This window comes from Nicotiana attenuata, chromosome 9, assembly GCF_001879085.1.
Source record: "Nicotiana attenuata strain UT chromosome 9, NIATTr2, whole genome shotgun sequence".
NCBI lineage: Eukaryota > Viridiplantae > Streptophyta > Magnoliopsida > Solanales > Solanaceae > Nicotiana > Nicotiana attenuata.
In genome coordinates this window covers 308,242-324,737 of record NC_031997.1, presented here as the reverse complement: position 1 = coordinate 324,737, position 16,496 = coordinate 308,242, and the positions used below count along the sequence as shown (strand labels likewise).

The window sequence follows — 16,496 nt, the reverse complement described above, 5'->3', positions numbered from 1 at the left end:
TTATGCTTGCCCCCAAATCACAAAGCGTACGACCCACATCAATATTACCAATGCGCACAGGAATCGTAAAGCTGCCAGGATCCTTAAGCTTTTGAGGGAGCTTGTTTTGGACCCTAAAGGTGCACTCCTCAGTAAGTGCAACTGTCTCAAATTCAGTTAATCTTCTCTTGTGAGCTACTATATCTTTTATGTACTTAGCATACTTCGGAATTTCACGAAGCACATCAACAAGTGGGATATTCAATTGAGCCTGGCTCAACATGGAGAGAAATTTGCTGAACATGCGATCATCATTCTTTTTCTGCAATCTCTGGGGAAAAGGTGGTGGTGGCCTTGGGGCCTCCCCTTGCTCTGGAATTTCAGCAGTCTTCTCTGGCTCGTTTGTCACTGTAGGGATCAACTCCCCCTCAGGCACGGGCTTATCTTCCTTTTCTTTGGCACTTCCTCAAGCTCCCTCCCGTTTCTAAGTGTAACTGCATTCACTTGTGGATTCTTTTCTGTATCACTGGGGAGAGCGCCACTTGGACAATATTCAATTGCCCCGTGGACTGAATCAGCTGCACCATGTATTGTTTCAGCTCAAAGTGCCCAGTGATATTGGGCTTCACTATTGCCTGAGTCATATTAGTCAGACTGGGCCTTGCGGCTTCAATCACCGCTCGTTCCTCGTTACCTGCCATCTCAATTGGCTGTGGGTGGACTAAGAGGTCCAACTCTCTTTCAATTCTAGTTTTGTCGTCCACCTCCCTCCTCAATCTGTGAAGTGTTCGTTCAATTTCGGGATCGAGAGGAAGGAGATTGTTTGCACTTCTACTTCTTCGCATTCAACAGAAACCCTGTATTAGCAAAATCGAAGTGAACGGAACGTTAAAACTGAAATAAATAAATAATCAAAGTTCAATTCAGTCAATTAGCTAATTTCTAAGTCCCCGGCAACGGCGCCAAAAACTTGTTGCGACCAAAACACTCACGCAAGTGCACGTGATCGTCAAGTAATAAAGTAGTGAGTAGAGTATCGTTCCCATGAAGACTTATGATTAACTACTGACTGATCAAACTCAATTAATTTATTTATCTAAGAGGTTTATTTCTTTTCACAAAATCGAGATGTAATTGTATTACTACCTAATCTATCAAGGAATAATCTAACTAGAGCAATTAACCGAACGAATAATAATTTCGAATAACACACAATTGGAGAGGATATTCCAGGGTCACAGGCTAGTTAACAATCGGGTTGTGTTCTTGGCTTAAAACGACTATTTGATTTATCTGGATTATTGATTGACAGGGTTTATATTACTTGTAAGAATCTGCCGAGTTCTTACTCGCCTGTTCAAGCTAACTCAATGCCTATATGTCTATGGAATCAAGATTAACAAGAACGCATTTACAACTCCTGTATTCCAACCAAGCAAGGCAATTGGGTATATGTCTATCCCAATTGCGAATCCGTTTCCTGAGGCTCGGGTTCAAGAACTTGTTCTATTTAATTCTATATGCAATCTAAAGTTCCCACTTTCGAGTTCAACTCTAGATTCGTAGATAGTATTCCATTGTTAGCTACTCAGCAAAATAATTAAGATCAGAATTAAATAAACAATCCAATATGACAAACCAAACTCGTCGAATTAAACGTCAAACAACAACTTTCATGTTTTACCCATGACCCCAGAATAATGGGTATTAGCTACTCATACTAATGTTTAACACAATATGGTTTAATTTCATCACAATTAGTAAAAACAAAGAGAAAAAAACAAGAACTTGATGATCCAATCTCCTCCTTGTCTCTTGCCTCTTGATACCTTGCTTTAGCTTCTCCAAAAAACGTCCCTCTAACCTTGGGTGAGCTTTTCTTTATATAGGTTTAGTGGTTCTCTCCAGATTTCTAATTTTGCCCCTGACTAATTCTTTTTCGGACTGGGAGACGCGCGAGCTCGTGCATTGCTTCGCGCGTTTTTCTTAACATTCTGCCTCCGCTCCTTAGGACATGCGAACTCGCGCGTACTTCCCGCATCTGTTCGCGCACTTGGAGTATCCTTTCTTCCATTTCTTTGTTTCATCCTTGCACGCACTCATCATCCGAGGGGTCGTTCTTGCTCATAAATTATTCCAATAGCCTCTTGAAAGCATCACATAAGCTCCTCATCCTGCAATTTATACAATTCACAATTAGAGCCTATTTTTTCCTCAATTAATCATATTATGGCATTGGAATATAATCAAGCGGAAGCATAAACAATAGTTAAATCACCTAGATTTAGCCTATTATCACACAACAAAATAAAATATACTAAAATCAAGGAGTTAGATTGTTACAGATATAAAATAAAAATATAAATAAAAAGAAACATGTTATATGGAAGGTTTAAATTTTAAGGTAATTCCAATAACTCAAATTATAATTTGATATTTCTGTCCGCGCATTGCGCGGGTACTAATACTAGTATCATCAAATAGCTTAAATCTTCACCAAATAGGTTTAAATGTTAACCACAACTTGAGAATGACATCCCAAACAAGACTCCGTCTGATAATTTGTCAATATTTCAACAAACCACAAAATCAAATTATGAGTTTTCAAGTTCTTAAAAACCCCAAAATGGAATTTTTAATTTTTCACTTTAGTTCACCCAACAATATTTAAATTTATGATGATAAATATGAATATTACGCTCAAATCAATTTCTAACTGCAACAACAAAAGCTACTGATCCAGTGTAAATGTGTAATCCCATAAGTGGGGTTTGGGGAGGCTAGTGGGTACACGAGACCTTACCCATATCTTGTGCAAGTAGGCAAATAGGTTCCTGGCACATATCTTTTTAATACAATGTTAATAGGTGAAGAGTGTTTCAAATTTTATACTACAAAATAGGCTAAATTAGGTAAGAAAAAAAATAATATATGCTAATATGTTGGGGAAGTACCCCAATTATACTTCCCCACAATTGTTTCTAAAAATGAGAGATATCATAATTGTGGCATAAGCAATTTTCAGGAATTAAAAATTCTACCAAATCTATATATAATATAAAGTTAGGCATAGATAAGGTGATGTGGCACCTCTCTATGGCCTCCATTCATATTTATCTTTTATCTCTTTTTTTTGGATTCTTTCCCTCTTACTTATTTATTTATTAATAAAATAAAAATAAAAAATGACAAAAGTGAAATAAGAAAAAGAGATGAAGTTTCAGGTTATGAGGAGATTTCAGTTATGGATATAAAGAGAGTGCTATTATTAATTTATAACGTATCAATTGTGAATAATATTATTGTGAGCTTCTAACGTTTCTTCCACATCTTTCACAATTAAATTACCTTAAACATCAACAAATTTATTGTGTATTATGTATGATGATAGTGGGAAACTGAAAAGACTGTATATTGTATGTATAAATTTCTACGAATTTGCGTCATATCCTTGCCATGGATATTAACGAAAAATATAGGTCTTCCAACAATTGAGAAGGATAGGGCTAGCTCACAAAATTGAATTTATAGAAGTCCATGCACTTCCCTTTCATGACTAAATGATCGGAGAGTATGTATCAATTTTTTATTGAAGAAGATATCAAATGAATAAGTTGAATCTACCCGTTAGAGTTTATTTTTTGTGAGTTATTTTTATTAACAGGGTAAGACTACAGAACAAAGGATTTGAATGGGGGCAGTTAAGCATATATATAAAATCATTTCTTTTTGCTATATGAGTCTATGGTATTTCTTTTATGAACTATCTTAAGGCCTTTAAATTAATTTGTTTCATGTTTTTTTCTCAAAGAAATCTGACTTTTGGGACGTAGTACACAATTTCACTATATATATATATATATATATAAAGGAAATGTTTACCAACGTTTGTGTTTCAAAAATGGCGGTTACTATTCCACCTTTCATAAATTTAATGCTTACCAACGATTGTGTTACAAAAATGGTCGTTACTTAGCTTCGACGATTTCATATTCGGTATTTATGAGGAACAACAATAAATGCTAAAGATTCACACCTTATACTTATAAGGTCCTTCAACGTTTTTCAACATCAATATTGTTAATTTAATGAATAGTATTCTCGAAAAGAGAGTCAAAACCATTTATAATGTCCATAAAAATTTTCATTAACTTTTTAAGTTATGCCATACATCTTCATACTAAAAAAGAAAGAAAGAAAAGGCGGAGAAAAGAATATTATTAATTGTAAATTTGTAATAATACTGTTATTTTCTTTGCAGATGGGACGAATTGGCTGATTGATTCTTATTATCATTTTATTTTTCTCTACTACAAGTTTGACCTCCCTTTGTTTTTAATTTCATGCCGTATATGACTATTTTATGAAGTCAATAATATATGTTAGTTTTTTAAGAACTAAGTTATATTGTATTTAATTTTCCAAGCCAATATTTCTTGAGAACTTTTACAAGAAATGAGCAAATTTGTTTAGATTTTATGAGATTTTCTCATACTTCTAATGATTTAGAGGATGGAAAGGAGCAGATTTAGAGTGGAGGAGTAGCTGGTTATAAAGAAGGTGTTGAAAAGTGAGAAAAGAAGAAAGAAATAGTTAATAAATATTTTTTTGTTATTCACCAAAATAGTGTAAAATGAATGGGCAGGCAAGGAAGAAAAAAAAAAAAAGAAAAAGAAAAAAGGTAAAAGCAACTAAAAAATAAAAATAAAAAATGTAAAAAAGATTCATGCAATTTATTTGCGTTGATTTAGGGCTGACGGATTTCTTTTCCTTATTTTGTTGAAGGAGACGTTGTTGATATGTTTTTTTTTAAGATTCTAAATAAAGAGAAAGTATAGAATATAACTTTTGAAAGGTGAAGAGTAGAAGATACTTAATATATTAATTGAATAAAGAAATAACTATGTTTCTTGAAATTCATCTCTTTCTTTCATGTTTACTTCAGCAAAAATAGAAAATAATGTTTCACATATATAGATTATTAGACAAACCTTTTCTGATAGATAAAAAAAATCCTCAAATGATGAAAATTAAGAGAAAAAAAGTAAGAATAAAATGTTTATAACTTAAAATCTAATCTATTTTTGAATTTGAAGATTACAAAAGATTTATATATTTTTCATTATTTGAACATTAGAAAAAAATATTCATAACCGCACGAAGCGCGGATTAATTGACTAGTGTAGGATAAACTACAATTTATTGTGGTATTATAATCCCTTATTAACCAAAAGACTTTCCCATCTCGGATAAAGATTAATTTAAGTTATAGTCCAAACTTAAGGGCCGAAAAAGAAGAATAAGAAACTTAAGGGACTAATTTGGTTGTCTCAAGTAATAAAAAAAGTACCGAAAACTATTTAAATACCCATTTCCCACCAAAGCTAAGTACATAACACCAAAATGGCAGGGGAAGCGAAAACGTTGGAGGAAGCTGAGAAGTTGAAGCTGAGTAAAGGAGAGGTAGTGGACGACGGACCTGAAGATGGAGAAATCATGGGGAAATCCGTAGATACGGCGTCGTATTTGGGAAAAGAAATCAAAGCTAAGCACCCATTAGAACATTCTTGGACTTTTTGGTTTGATAATCCTTTGGCTAAATCTAGACAAGCTATTTGGGGCAGCTCCCTTCGCGATGTTTACTCTTTTTCGACTGTTGAAAATTTTTGGGGGTATGTTTTTCATATTTCTCGTTGTTGTTTAGCCTTTCAGAGATTTATATGTCAGTCGAAAATATTAAGAACTTCTAGTGCTTTTTATTTCATTTCTATTATTATTATTATCATTATTTTTTAGTTTGTATAATATTGGCATAAGATGAGTTTCTAGCGCTTCGCGTTCTTTCTATTCCATTCCACTCTGGGATAGGCGTCTAATACTAAAATAATAAGTGAATTAGTCGTCGTCTGACCAATCTGCTCAGACACTAGACTGCCCTTGCCCTCCCATTTTGTCTCGCCCTAAATGGAGGTCCAATTCTTCCTGAAATTGCGCTTAGTCTCGCTATCTCTTTAGTTGTCTCCCCCTAAAAGTCAGTGCTTGGTGCAGACCGATGGACGTGGATAGTGAGGATTTATATAGCCAACCCCAACTTGTTTGGAACTACAGTTAACTTAGTTTTCATATTTTTCTAGTTAGTTGTGTTCTTTGGTTATAAATCATTGGAATTTAGGCCGCTCAGTTATTTACCAATTTTAATTTTGGTTTGTGCATCGAACTAAGTACATTTGACCTTCAAGGAATAGATATATGCTCTTTGGTATGGGAAGAGGGAGATAGATAAATTAATCTTATGTAGTCAATGAAATGGGAGGAGAGTTATGAGGTTCAGGTTTAAATCCCTGCAGATGCAAAAAACAATAAAATACTAGGTAATCTCTTTCTATTTGCCTATGCCTTGGCGGCAGGTTACTTGTGCAGGCATTAGTGAAATAGTCGAGGTTTAAACAAGCTGGCTCAAACGCCACTGTCATTTGCCAAAAATATCTTGTCTAAAGGAGGGAAAGTGTAAATGAATGGAAATTGAGAGTACAGAAGAAGTTAGCCTTGTTAAAATCTTACTTGCACCATCATGTGTAGGAATGACTTCAATTTTGTTATATCGTCGGATTTGTCCTTTTGCTTCAAATTTAAGAACCTTTTTCCTGTTTGTCAAATGCCCATAGTAGCAACTAAGGATATATTGCAAATACCATCTTGAGCTAATAAGGTAGTGGATAACGCTTTGGTCTTAGTTTCTCTCCTAAGTAGGATAATACAACTACTACAACAACAGCAGATCCAGTGAAATCCGACAAGTGAGGTCTGAGGAGGGTAGTGTATACATAGACCTTACCCCTGTTAGGTGTTTGCCATAATTTTCTTACCATATTTGGTTTTCCTATCTCTTGAAGGAAAAAGGCAATATAATTACCTTAATTGAGTTTTCCTTTTTGTAAAAAGAAATTATAAATCTCTAATATTTGGCTAGTCCTTTTTCTTGTAGGAAAAGGTTTGGATCTATAAATTGAGGATCCTTCCTTCTCATTCAGTAGCATCCACAATGTAGCCATAGGGGGCTTGAGAGTCTTGTTTAGGGGGAGAATTTTACGGGACAAGTGTTAGTGTGTCACTTGTGTTTGCCTCTTCGTGAGGTTGTTCTCTCGATATTTTGTACTCTCTTTTATTATAGTGGATTACTCATCTCCGTTGTGTACGTAGGTCAGTTGACCGAACTACGTTAAATGTTTGTGTCTCTTTTGGTAGATTTCTCTTTTGATGTATGACTTATCGTCGTTCAAGGTTTGCGTTGCTAGCTTCCGCATGACACCTGACTTTTTTTGGTCCTAACAACCCCTACCTTGTTAAGGTAGAGAGACTGTTTTCGATAGACATGCAATAACTATGTTTCACTACCCTCCTCATACCCCACTTGTGGGATTATACTGGGTTTGTTGTTGTTGTTGTTGGCGTCAACGACCAGGTTCATTATTTTCATGAAGTGAATGTAGTGCTGATATTATTTCATTTATAGATCATCTATTCCCATCTTGTGACGCCATTTAACAATAATGTCATAAGACAACACTAAATTTGTGTGTGAGAGAGGGAACATTTAGAATTAAAATCTTTTAATAAATATGTATCAACATTTGAAGATGCTAAGGGGAAAAAGCATCACGAAGGTGTATGTGTTCAGCAACAATTTAAATTCGAATAGCTCCCAAGGATATGGTTGAGTGGTAAGAGCCCAACGAGTGATGTGTGGGGTAGTCGCACATCACGTACTCGAACCCTGCCTCAGACAAAAGCCTAGTATTAATTGGTTAAATTCGATAGAAGTGTATCTAACACCTGGAGATTCCGCGTATATGTTTGGTGCATGTTTTTACTTGTTGGTTTTTGCTTGTGAAGTAGCAGGCACTTATACTGAAGTATTTGTTCTTCTCTGTCTACTGTGGTTGTTGGATTCTGTGTAATATTCTTGGCAAAATACATAGATGGCCCCCAAAACTTAGCATGAGTTTTTCATTTAGGCACCTTAACTTGGGATCATATCTATGAACACTTTATGTCGTCAGATATGCGCCAATTGAACACGAATTGCTGACATGGAATAACGCGTGCTCTTCACCTCTTACTTCATGCTTGTTCCATCTCCTGAAACTTATCGTTGCAGGTTAGCATTGGGAAGCAGTGGAAGGAGTTTCTAGATTACAGCGACTGGATTGGTTTCATATTTCATGTATGCCATCTTATGTATGGTATTCCTTGACAATCAGTTTCTCAAAATTTTGCAAGACTCATAAAGCATCATCTTCTTTTGCAGGACGACGCAAAGAGGCTCGATAGAGGTGCCAAGAGTCGTTATATAGTAGAGTTTTCTTGCTACAAATGGGGGAATGCAAGAAACAGAATCTGTACTGGTAAGTTTATGGCACTAGCTTTGTTTGTACAATCATATATCATTTGATAAGCTGCCAGTTTGAGTACCTCTTGTATTAGTGTTTGTACTTTTAATCAAAGAGATTTGTTTGGTTTTGAATTAATGCCTTCACAATTGCCATGTTCTGCAAAGCGGGATGCCTTGTGCACGAGACTGCTTCTGTTGTAATGAGTACAACACTTTGCTTTCTTCATGAATGAGAGAGAAATTAGATTAAAAGACACGGTTCTTTTTGCGAGATCCGGTATTGAAGAATGTGTCTTGCCAAGTTCTTTCGACATGATTCTCTCAAAGTGTCAAGTATTCTCGTTCAAATTTGTCCGTTCATAGTACGGTCAGTTCCGTGGGAGGGCAGGAGCCTCCTCCCTCGAGTATACTTGTTCAGATTTGTCAGTTTGGAGTACGGTCAGTTTATTGGGAGGGCACGAGCCCACACCGTCCCCCACCCCCCACCCCAACCCGAAGCATATGACAATTTTCAGAGAAAACCACAAAAAATGAACAAATAACTAAGAAATATGCTAAGAATTTCTTTATATTTGCTCAGTACTTTGGAATTTTTTCTTCAAACAATAGCTGCACTCAATGAATAAGTTGAACACATAACAAATCACACGACTTTGGTATACAAATCGCAAATGGGACATCAACTTATATCTGATTGTTACACAAAAGAATGAGAATAGAAAAGAAGCAATTTTTGGATGGCTTCTCGACGGGAAAAAAATAGCCAAGCGTGGTGTTTATACCAAACCTATGAATGTAAGACGTGTGTCTTCTGTATAAGTTTGGCATAAACACCGAATGCGAGTAAGTACTTACCACTTTCCGGTGTATTTTATCATGCATAGGACTCCAGGAGAGGTCTTGTTGGCTCCTCATTGGATATGCTATATCTCCAGTACAAGACCAGTTGTATGACCCCAAGAACTCCTCCTATTCCATTTGGGACCTGATTCATACACATCAAAATGTTATTCTAAACACATAAAATGACAACAATCAATGGTAAAGCAAGAACTCAAGGAGGGTACAGGGTAGGCCGGTGCACAAAGCATCCCGCATTCACACAGAGTACGGGGAACGGCCGCATCCTAAGAGGGTGTGATGTAGGCAGCTTACACTGATGCAAGCATCAGTGACTGATTTCACTACTCTAATCTGTGACCTATAGGCTACACGGAGACAACTAGACCGTTGCTCCAAGGCCCCCTTCAAGAGAAATAGCATGCTCTCCAATGTTTAAGTTATATACACTGCAATGTAATGAAATTTTTACATTGTCGGTATAACTTAACTCGTTATAACAGGTCATTTACCATTTATTCTAGGCTGCTAGTCAACGCGGTTAAAAATACTATTTACTTGCAATTATCTATACTATATTAAAAGTGGGAAGCCCTTAAGACAAAAGTTAAATTACCAAAGTATCCTTTAATTAACCTATAAATAGTTTTTTAAAATAAAAAATAAAAAATAAAAAAAACTAAAGCCTACAAGGAAACGCAACTTTCCATCAGGCGCCTATTCAGAAGAAACTTGTTTCTAAGTTTTAACACTTTAAATTCTTCACATGAATAGTCACAACTCTTAAAAGAAAATCTTTTTTGTTGTTGCTAAAAACTCTTAAAACAAAACCTAACACCTACAAACAACTCCTAATTACCCAATTAATCTCATCCGCATTACCCTCGAATCACATCTCTTGTATAAATTAATGGCTTAATCAACTATGAGCGAACCGCGAAAACACCAAGTTCTTCTATACGCATATACGTCCACATTCCACATAATCATCATCATTATTTTTATTATCTGTTATTTTCTTTTCTAAGTTAAATTGGAGTTATATCTGATTGTCGTTTGGGCAAAATTTGTCAAACGAATCATTTTTATGCGTGATTTCGGATGCAAGTTTAAGAATTTAGTTGACTTTGTTTGCCATTTTTACCATGCCTTCACTGTAAGATGCAAGTGCGATAAATATTTCGAGGGATATGCTTTTGGAAAAAGGTTTCGCAAAAGAGAGCGTTATGGAATAATTCTCGGAGAGCCACTGCTGCCGCGCGCTTAATTTTGGTCCGTTATTTGCTTTTTTTTGTTATTCCAGCATATAAGAGATATAGTTGGTAGTCATGTTTATTAGCTTAATAATATTAGTTATGATCTATACAATGCTTGGTTATGTGATATGACTTCATTTGAGATATTTTATATTGAATGTCTCATTTTGGTAGAAATTTTTTTACTTGTAAAGTGATAACGATATATTTAAAACTTGGAGATGATCGTAAAGTGATTTTTTTTAATTTAGCGTTTGTTTGAGTTGTACTCTCGGAATTTTTATATCTTTTATCGTAAAGTTCATGCTTTTAAAATGCAAATTCAATTGATTTGTCGTTTTTTATTTTCTCCTCTTCTTTTTCATGGTTGGGTTTTCACCTAATTAAGTATAAGTAGTAGTAATTCTTTTTATATTTTCTAACTTTTTATTTTCACTTTGCAAGACATTTTGGTAATTCTCTCTCTCTCTCTTGAACTTGTATATGAAAAGATAGGGTTATGTTGAATGATTTCTCAAACTTGGTTGTGAAATGTGTTGTCTATAGTTAAATACATATGTTATTGCAAACTGAATAAAAAGTAGAGAAGAAGAAGGTGGGTTTTCCTCAAAGTCCGGGTACTTATTGTTGAAAAAATATAAAATCGGACATAGTAAGAGGCATAATTCCTCCAAATTAGTATTGATAATCCTATTATGAATTTGAATTTATGTGCAGATTCTCCATATAATATTAGCATATTACATATATTTACCAAAATTATTTCAAACTAATATATATGCGGTTCAAAAATAAAGCCAAGTAAGACTGGATGGACAAAAAATATTGGAAAAATTACTATTAGGTAGAATATTTATGTTTTAGTGTGAGTACATGGGTGATGGATCGTTGACATTTGACTATTTCTTCCGTAGTTATATTTCTACATATATTTTCATGTGAAATAAGACTATAAGATTACTCTAATGAAGTCCAGAAAAGATTCATAGTAAAATCTTTTGTAACATAAATAGCTTGAGAATATGGATCTACGACGAAAGATGTTGCCATATGACTTATAACTCTGCTATTATTTGTTTCTTGCTCTTGCAGACAAAATTCTATATATATTTGAGAAAGATGAAATTGCATATCTATTTACCAACAGTTCTGTTAGTCCCCACTCTACTGCTTTTAATTAGTTTGTTTCACTTTTCAAGTTACATATGCACCATACACTTCTTAGGAATAGTAGTAATATATTTTTACTATAACAGAATCATTTTAGGAAAGTAGGACAAAGCAACATGTGTCAATTCGTCCTAAGCTTTCCTCTATCTAATTCTCCTTTAAATTTATTTTCACATCTTATAAATATTTTTTTTGTCAAAGTTATATTGCCTTTATCTAAGTCCTATTTAGTTAAATAGGGAGAGGAGGAGAGCTCTTTTTTCTTTAATTTTATCATACTTGATTATCTAATTTTCATTCGGTGGATAAAAAATGATTCATTTTGTAGATTTGAGCTCTTAATACTTATTGATGAATAAATGTAATAATTATTCGTAGGTTTATATTATGAAGCTTAATTTTGTGCATGACATGTACATTCACATAAAAATGCAGAGACTTGAATATTCCCGTAAAAAAAAAACAATTAACTTTGAGAAGATAATTATGCTAAAGCACAATTGGTTATGTTATGGATGAAAGATATAGGGAAAAAAGTCGATCAAGGAGTGTTGCTTTTTACGTCGTCTATTGAAGCAATCAAACTCATAAAAAAGATATACCAATACTTAATTGGTAACGTTATGGCTAGAAAAATCAAGTTAGAGTTGGTATGAGAGTGTGCTTTTTTACTGTATTCATAAAAAGGTCTTAAGGTTACACTAGCTTTTGGCATATTTAATATGTAATCTTTGATAAAATCCAATATTTTTCAATTATGTAAGTATTAATTAATTTTAGTATATATTTTGTAAAAATATGATATAAAATACACGTGCATCGCACGTGCAGAGAAGGTAGACTTTTAAATGAGCGGATCGTGTAAATTTCTTTATACAGTCATCTTTTAGGACTTAAACACAATTATTAAAAGGGAAACAGAAATTCTTTATACTCAACACTCCTTGTTCTGATCACCAAATTCTGCAAAAGAATATCTTATATTAGTCTCATCAACTAACATCAATAAAATATGTCTTAATTAGGCCATTGCTCTGGTTGATCAACTTACAATAATGAACATGTAATGCTATAAGCATCGTCTTGTGTTAGCAAGTTGACAACAATAAAGGGAGTTAAATTATTAAGTAAACATAAGCTATGTTGCTCGTACTCTCCAAAAATGTTGTAGTACCCGTGTCAAATCCTTCAAAAATATACTACTTTTGGAGGATCCAACGCTCATCCGACGACATTTTAAGAGTCTTAGCAACATAGAACCAAAGTGTGTTTTTTAAACAACATAAATTTTTAGATGGAGATAGTCACACAATTCGAGAAGGTATGAGAGCAAACGAAGTTCATCTAAAAGAATGTAGTTATGCTTGCACGTAAAGGGGCATATTAAAGACATACTTAAGTAAATAAAAGTGTGTTCTCTAACGGCTTAAATTTTTAGATGAGAAAGTCATACAATTCATTGGGAGGTAAAAAATCTGACCTTTTTTTCCCGCTCTGCAAATATGAAGAAGATGGTTATATAAACCAACTGGAATACTGCTCCAACTGAATTGACAGTGAAAACCAGTATAATACCAGGAGATACTATTGGCGTTCCATACCAGAGACATATTAAGCTAGCGTTTGGCCATAGATCCCAAATTTGTTTTGAAAAATCTTATTTGGGTGAAGTTTGGTTTGAAGATGAAAATGTGTTTGGACATACGTTTTCAAAACATATTTTCCAACTTTATTTTGGAAAAACATATATATAATTCCCAAGTTTTGGGATTTTGGCCCAAAATCAGCTCAATAGCTGATTTTGGGATTTGAAATTTGGGATTTGGCCAAAATATGGGCAAAATTTATGGCCAAACATGAGTTTTGAAAATAAATTCCAAATTTATTTTGGCAAAACTCATGGCCAAACGGGCCTTAAGCAATTCAAGAGCGCATAAATATAAGGCAGCCCAGAAAACTGTTCTGTTGACTTGCTTCCGATGATCCTTCTGAATGTTGGTCTGAAAGAAAGGGAGCGGAAAACATCAGTTTAAATGCGCGAGCGCGCACGCACACACACACTCACACTGTGTCACACGTATATATATGTTATCGACATATTAATGTACAGTTCTTTTTTAAAGATTTAGATACTTACATTGGTGACACAAATAAAACAAATGCAAAAAGGTTCCCTGCAATATGCCAAAGCCAAACATTTGGTCACTAGCAAGATTGGAAGGCAAAATTGAAGAAGTATTGATATCTAAAAGCAAAAACAAAATAAGCTTATACATCAATTCTTCTTATCTTTTCCTCTTATTAATAACGAATTTAAGTTATACAGACTAACTATGTGCAAATAAACAAAATTCTCTATTAGTTTACAAACAGAGAACTTCTCATATGTATATGTTGCAATTAAGAGAGTGGTGGAATGAATGAGATTATTCTCCAGTACCCGTGACGATCAAAGATCACGGGTTCGAGTCCTGTGAACAGAGAAAACCTTATAGTACTTCCCCTCGGGGGCGAAATTATGTGTCGCCAAGGGTGGTCAACTGAACAAGAAAAATTATGTTTAAGGGTAAAATATTATGACTGACAAAAAATAGGCTTTGAACACCCTTGCATAGCCTAGTGACAAAAGGTGTTCAAAATTTGAACACGCTTATTGAATTTCTGGACTTCGTCACGACTTCACCTTAAGTGGACCTTCCACAATGTGAATTCAAATTAATCTAGCTAGTGATTTCGAATACAAGATGCAAGAAGAAAAATATGTATATTCCAATGGAAAAAAAGCCAACACAAGAAGCAGCAAGTTAAGATTCTTGAGACTTTAATTTAATGTACAGCCAAATATTGTTTCCCAGCAAAGTTTCTTGGAATATAACTAGTTCTGCAATACAATATACCCAGAGGTCTCGGGTTCGAGCCTTCATTTGTTTGTTTCACATGCCGGGTCACAAAGCTTCCGCTATACTCGGGCCTTGGGAACCGTCGGATGACAAGGTCTATTGTACGCAGCCTTACTCTACATTTCTGCCAGAGGCTGTTTCCACGGCTTGAACCCGTGACCTCCTGGTCACATGACAATAACTTTACCAGTTACGCCAAGGCTCCCCTTTAAAAGGTCAGCTACCCGTGACCTCCCAACAGAGGCGGAGCTAGCCTTGCCGAACCCAGTAGCTTTTGTATAAACCATGTGTTTGTCTTAAGAAATCCATTGAATATGTATAAATTATTAAATTAGAACCCAGTGACTTAAGAAGACTAAATTCCCGAACTCATAAACTTCAAATCCTGGCTCCGCCTCCCAAGGGTTTGAGCCTTCGGAATGAAGAAATTCCTGATACAATTATGCTTTCCCATAAATGAACTTATGCAACGCGAATCTGAATTAATCGGGCCAATAATTCCGATCACTAAAGAAAGCCAGATAGAATAAAAGAAAAGGCTGGTACCTGCAATCCCAGCTGCATTACTGCAAATTGAATAAGTTGAGAACAAACCATTTGCTGCAGATATTGACATTTCCGTTTTTCTCAATCAGTTCAAAATTCACATATCACATAACCAAACTTATATATACTATTTTTCCTTCTCTGTTGGATAAGCGTGGAAGCTTGAATATATNTATATATATATATATATATATATATATATATATATATATATATATATATATATATATATATATATATATATATATATATGTGGACAGCTCAGAGTGGAAATAGTTTATATGGAAGTACAACCAAATTATGTAAATCAACAGTTGTCAACCATTAGTGGGACCCATCATATTATTTACATTCTTTTTATATGACATTTCTTTGTTTACAAGAATAAATAATTAAAGTTAGAACGAAACATTTACAATTTAAAAATTTCCAAATATAAATATGTGTCTTTTTTTAAAAAAAAAAAAAACTAAATAGCTTGTTTATCCAAGCTTTCAAAAAACAAACTAAATTGCTTTTTGTCAAGTACTTTGCGAAAAAGTTACTTTTGGAGTGTAACAATTTGAATTTGGCCAAAGTTTTAAAAGTGCTTATGAAAAAAAAAAGGAATTATCTTTTTAGATTATGAGAAAATAGCTTCTGCTACTTTTTTTCCGGAAAATTTGACCAAACACTTTAATTCTATAAAATAAGCCTTTTTTAAAAAGAAATTAGTAGCACTTTTGATTTCCCATTAAATTGGCCAAACATGTTATAACAAAGGAAAAAGAAAAATGGTAAGGGCTGATAAATTAAATTCCTTCACATAAATTAAAACCGAGGGAAAATAATTTTAGGACATCTCAGAGCGGACACTGGATGTGGTTTAAGGGGCGAAGTTAAGTGTTGGTAAGATAGTTAATTGAATTTCTTCCGCCGGAAAATTATATTGTAAATAGGATTAATTTTCTTTGGTTGACTAATTTAAAAATCAAATCGTGAGCTTGATATTTAAGGTAAAAAATATTACTCGAGTTAAGCTTTTTTTGTTAAAAACATTAATGTCTATCCCCATGTGCTTGACATCCAAATCTTTATATAATCTTAGTGGTCTCATATGATTATATCCTTTTAATTATATATTATTCTTTTCAGAGTTAAGAAATTTGGATGAAAGAAATTAGGCGTGGAGATCACGTCAAACTCATAATGGTTGAGATCAAATTTATCCTTACCCCTAAAAACTTAAAAGGCTAAATCTATTATATTCTTGATCTTAATTTATGCAGGGGAGTTTGTTTGGACACAAGATTTTAAGAATTTTTTTTTTTTAAACTTGTGATCTTAAACATACCATGCGAATTTTTATGTCTATAAAACATGTCATTAAGTATAAAAATAAATAAAAATTAAAATTAAATTATTTCGAGACAT

General features: G+C 34.0%; 1 protein-coding gene across 1 annotated transcript; it reads right to left on the bottom strand.

Annotated features, from left to right (window-relative positions):
* LOC109231928 (bidirectional sugar transporter SWEET2a-like) lies at nt 9,006–15,219 on the bottom strand. Its single transcript, XM_019397522.1, has 5 exons — nt 15,084–15,219; nt 13,775–13,811; nt 13,551–13,637; nt 13,118–13,253; nt 9,006–9,356 (listed from the first exon to the last, which is right to left on the bottom strand). Exons 1-5 carry the CDS (start codon nt 15,151–15,153, stop codon nt 9,246–9,248), a joined length of 441 nt encoding a protein of 146 aa, XP_019253067.1. The 5' UTR covers nt 15,154–15,219; the 3' UTR covers nt 9,006–9,245.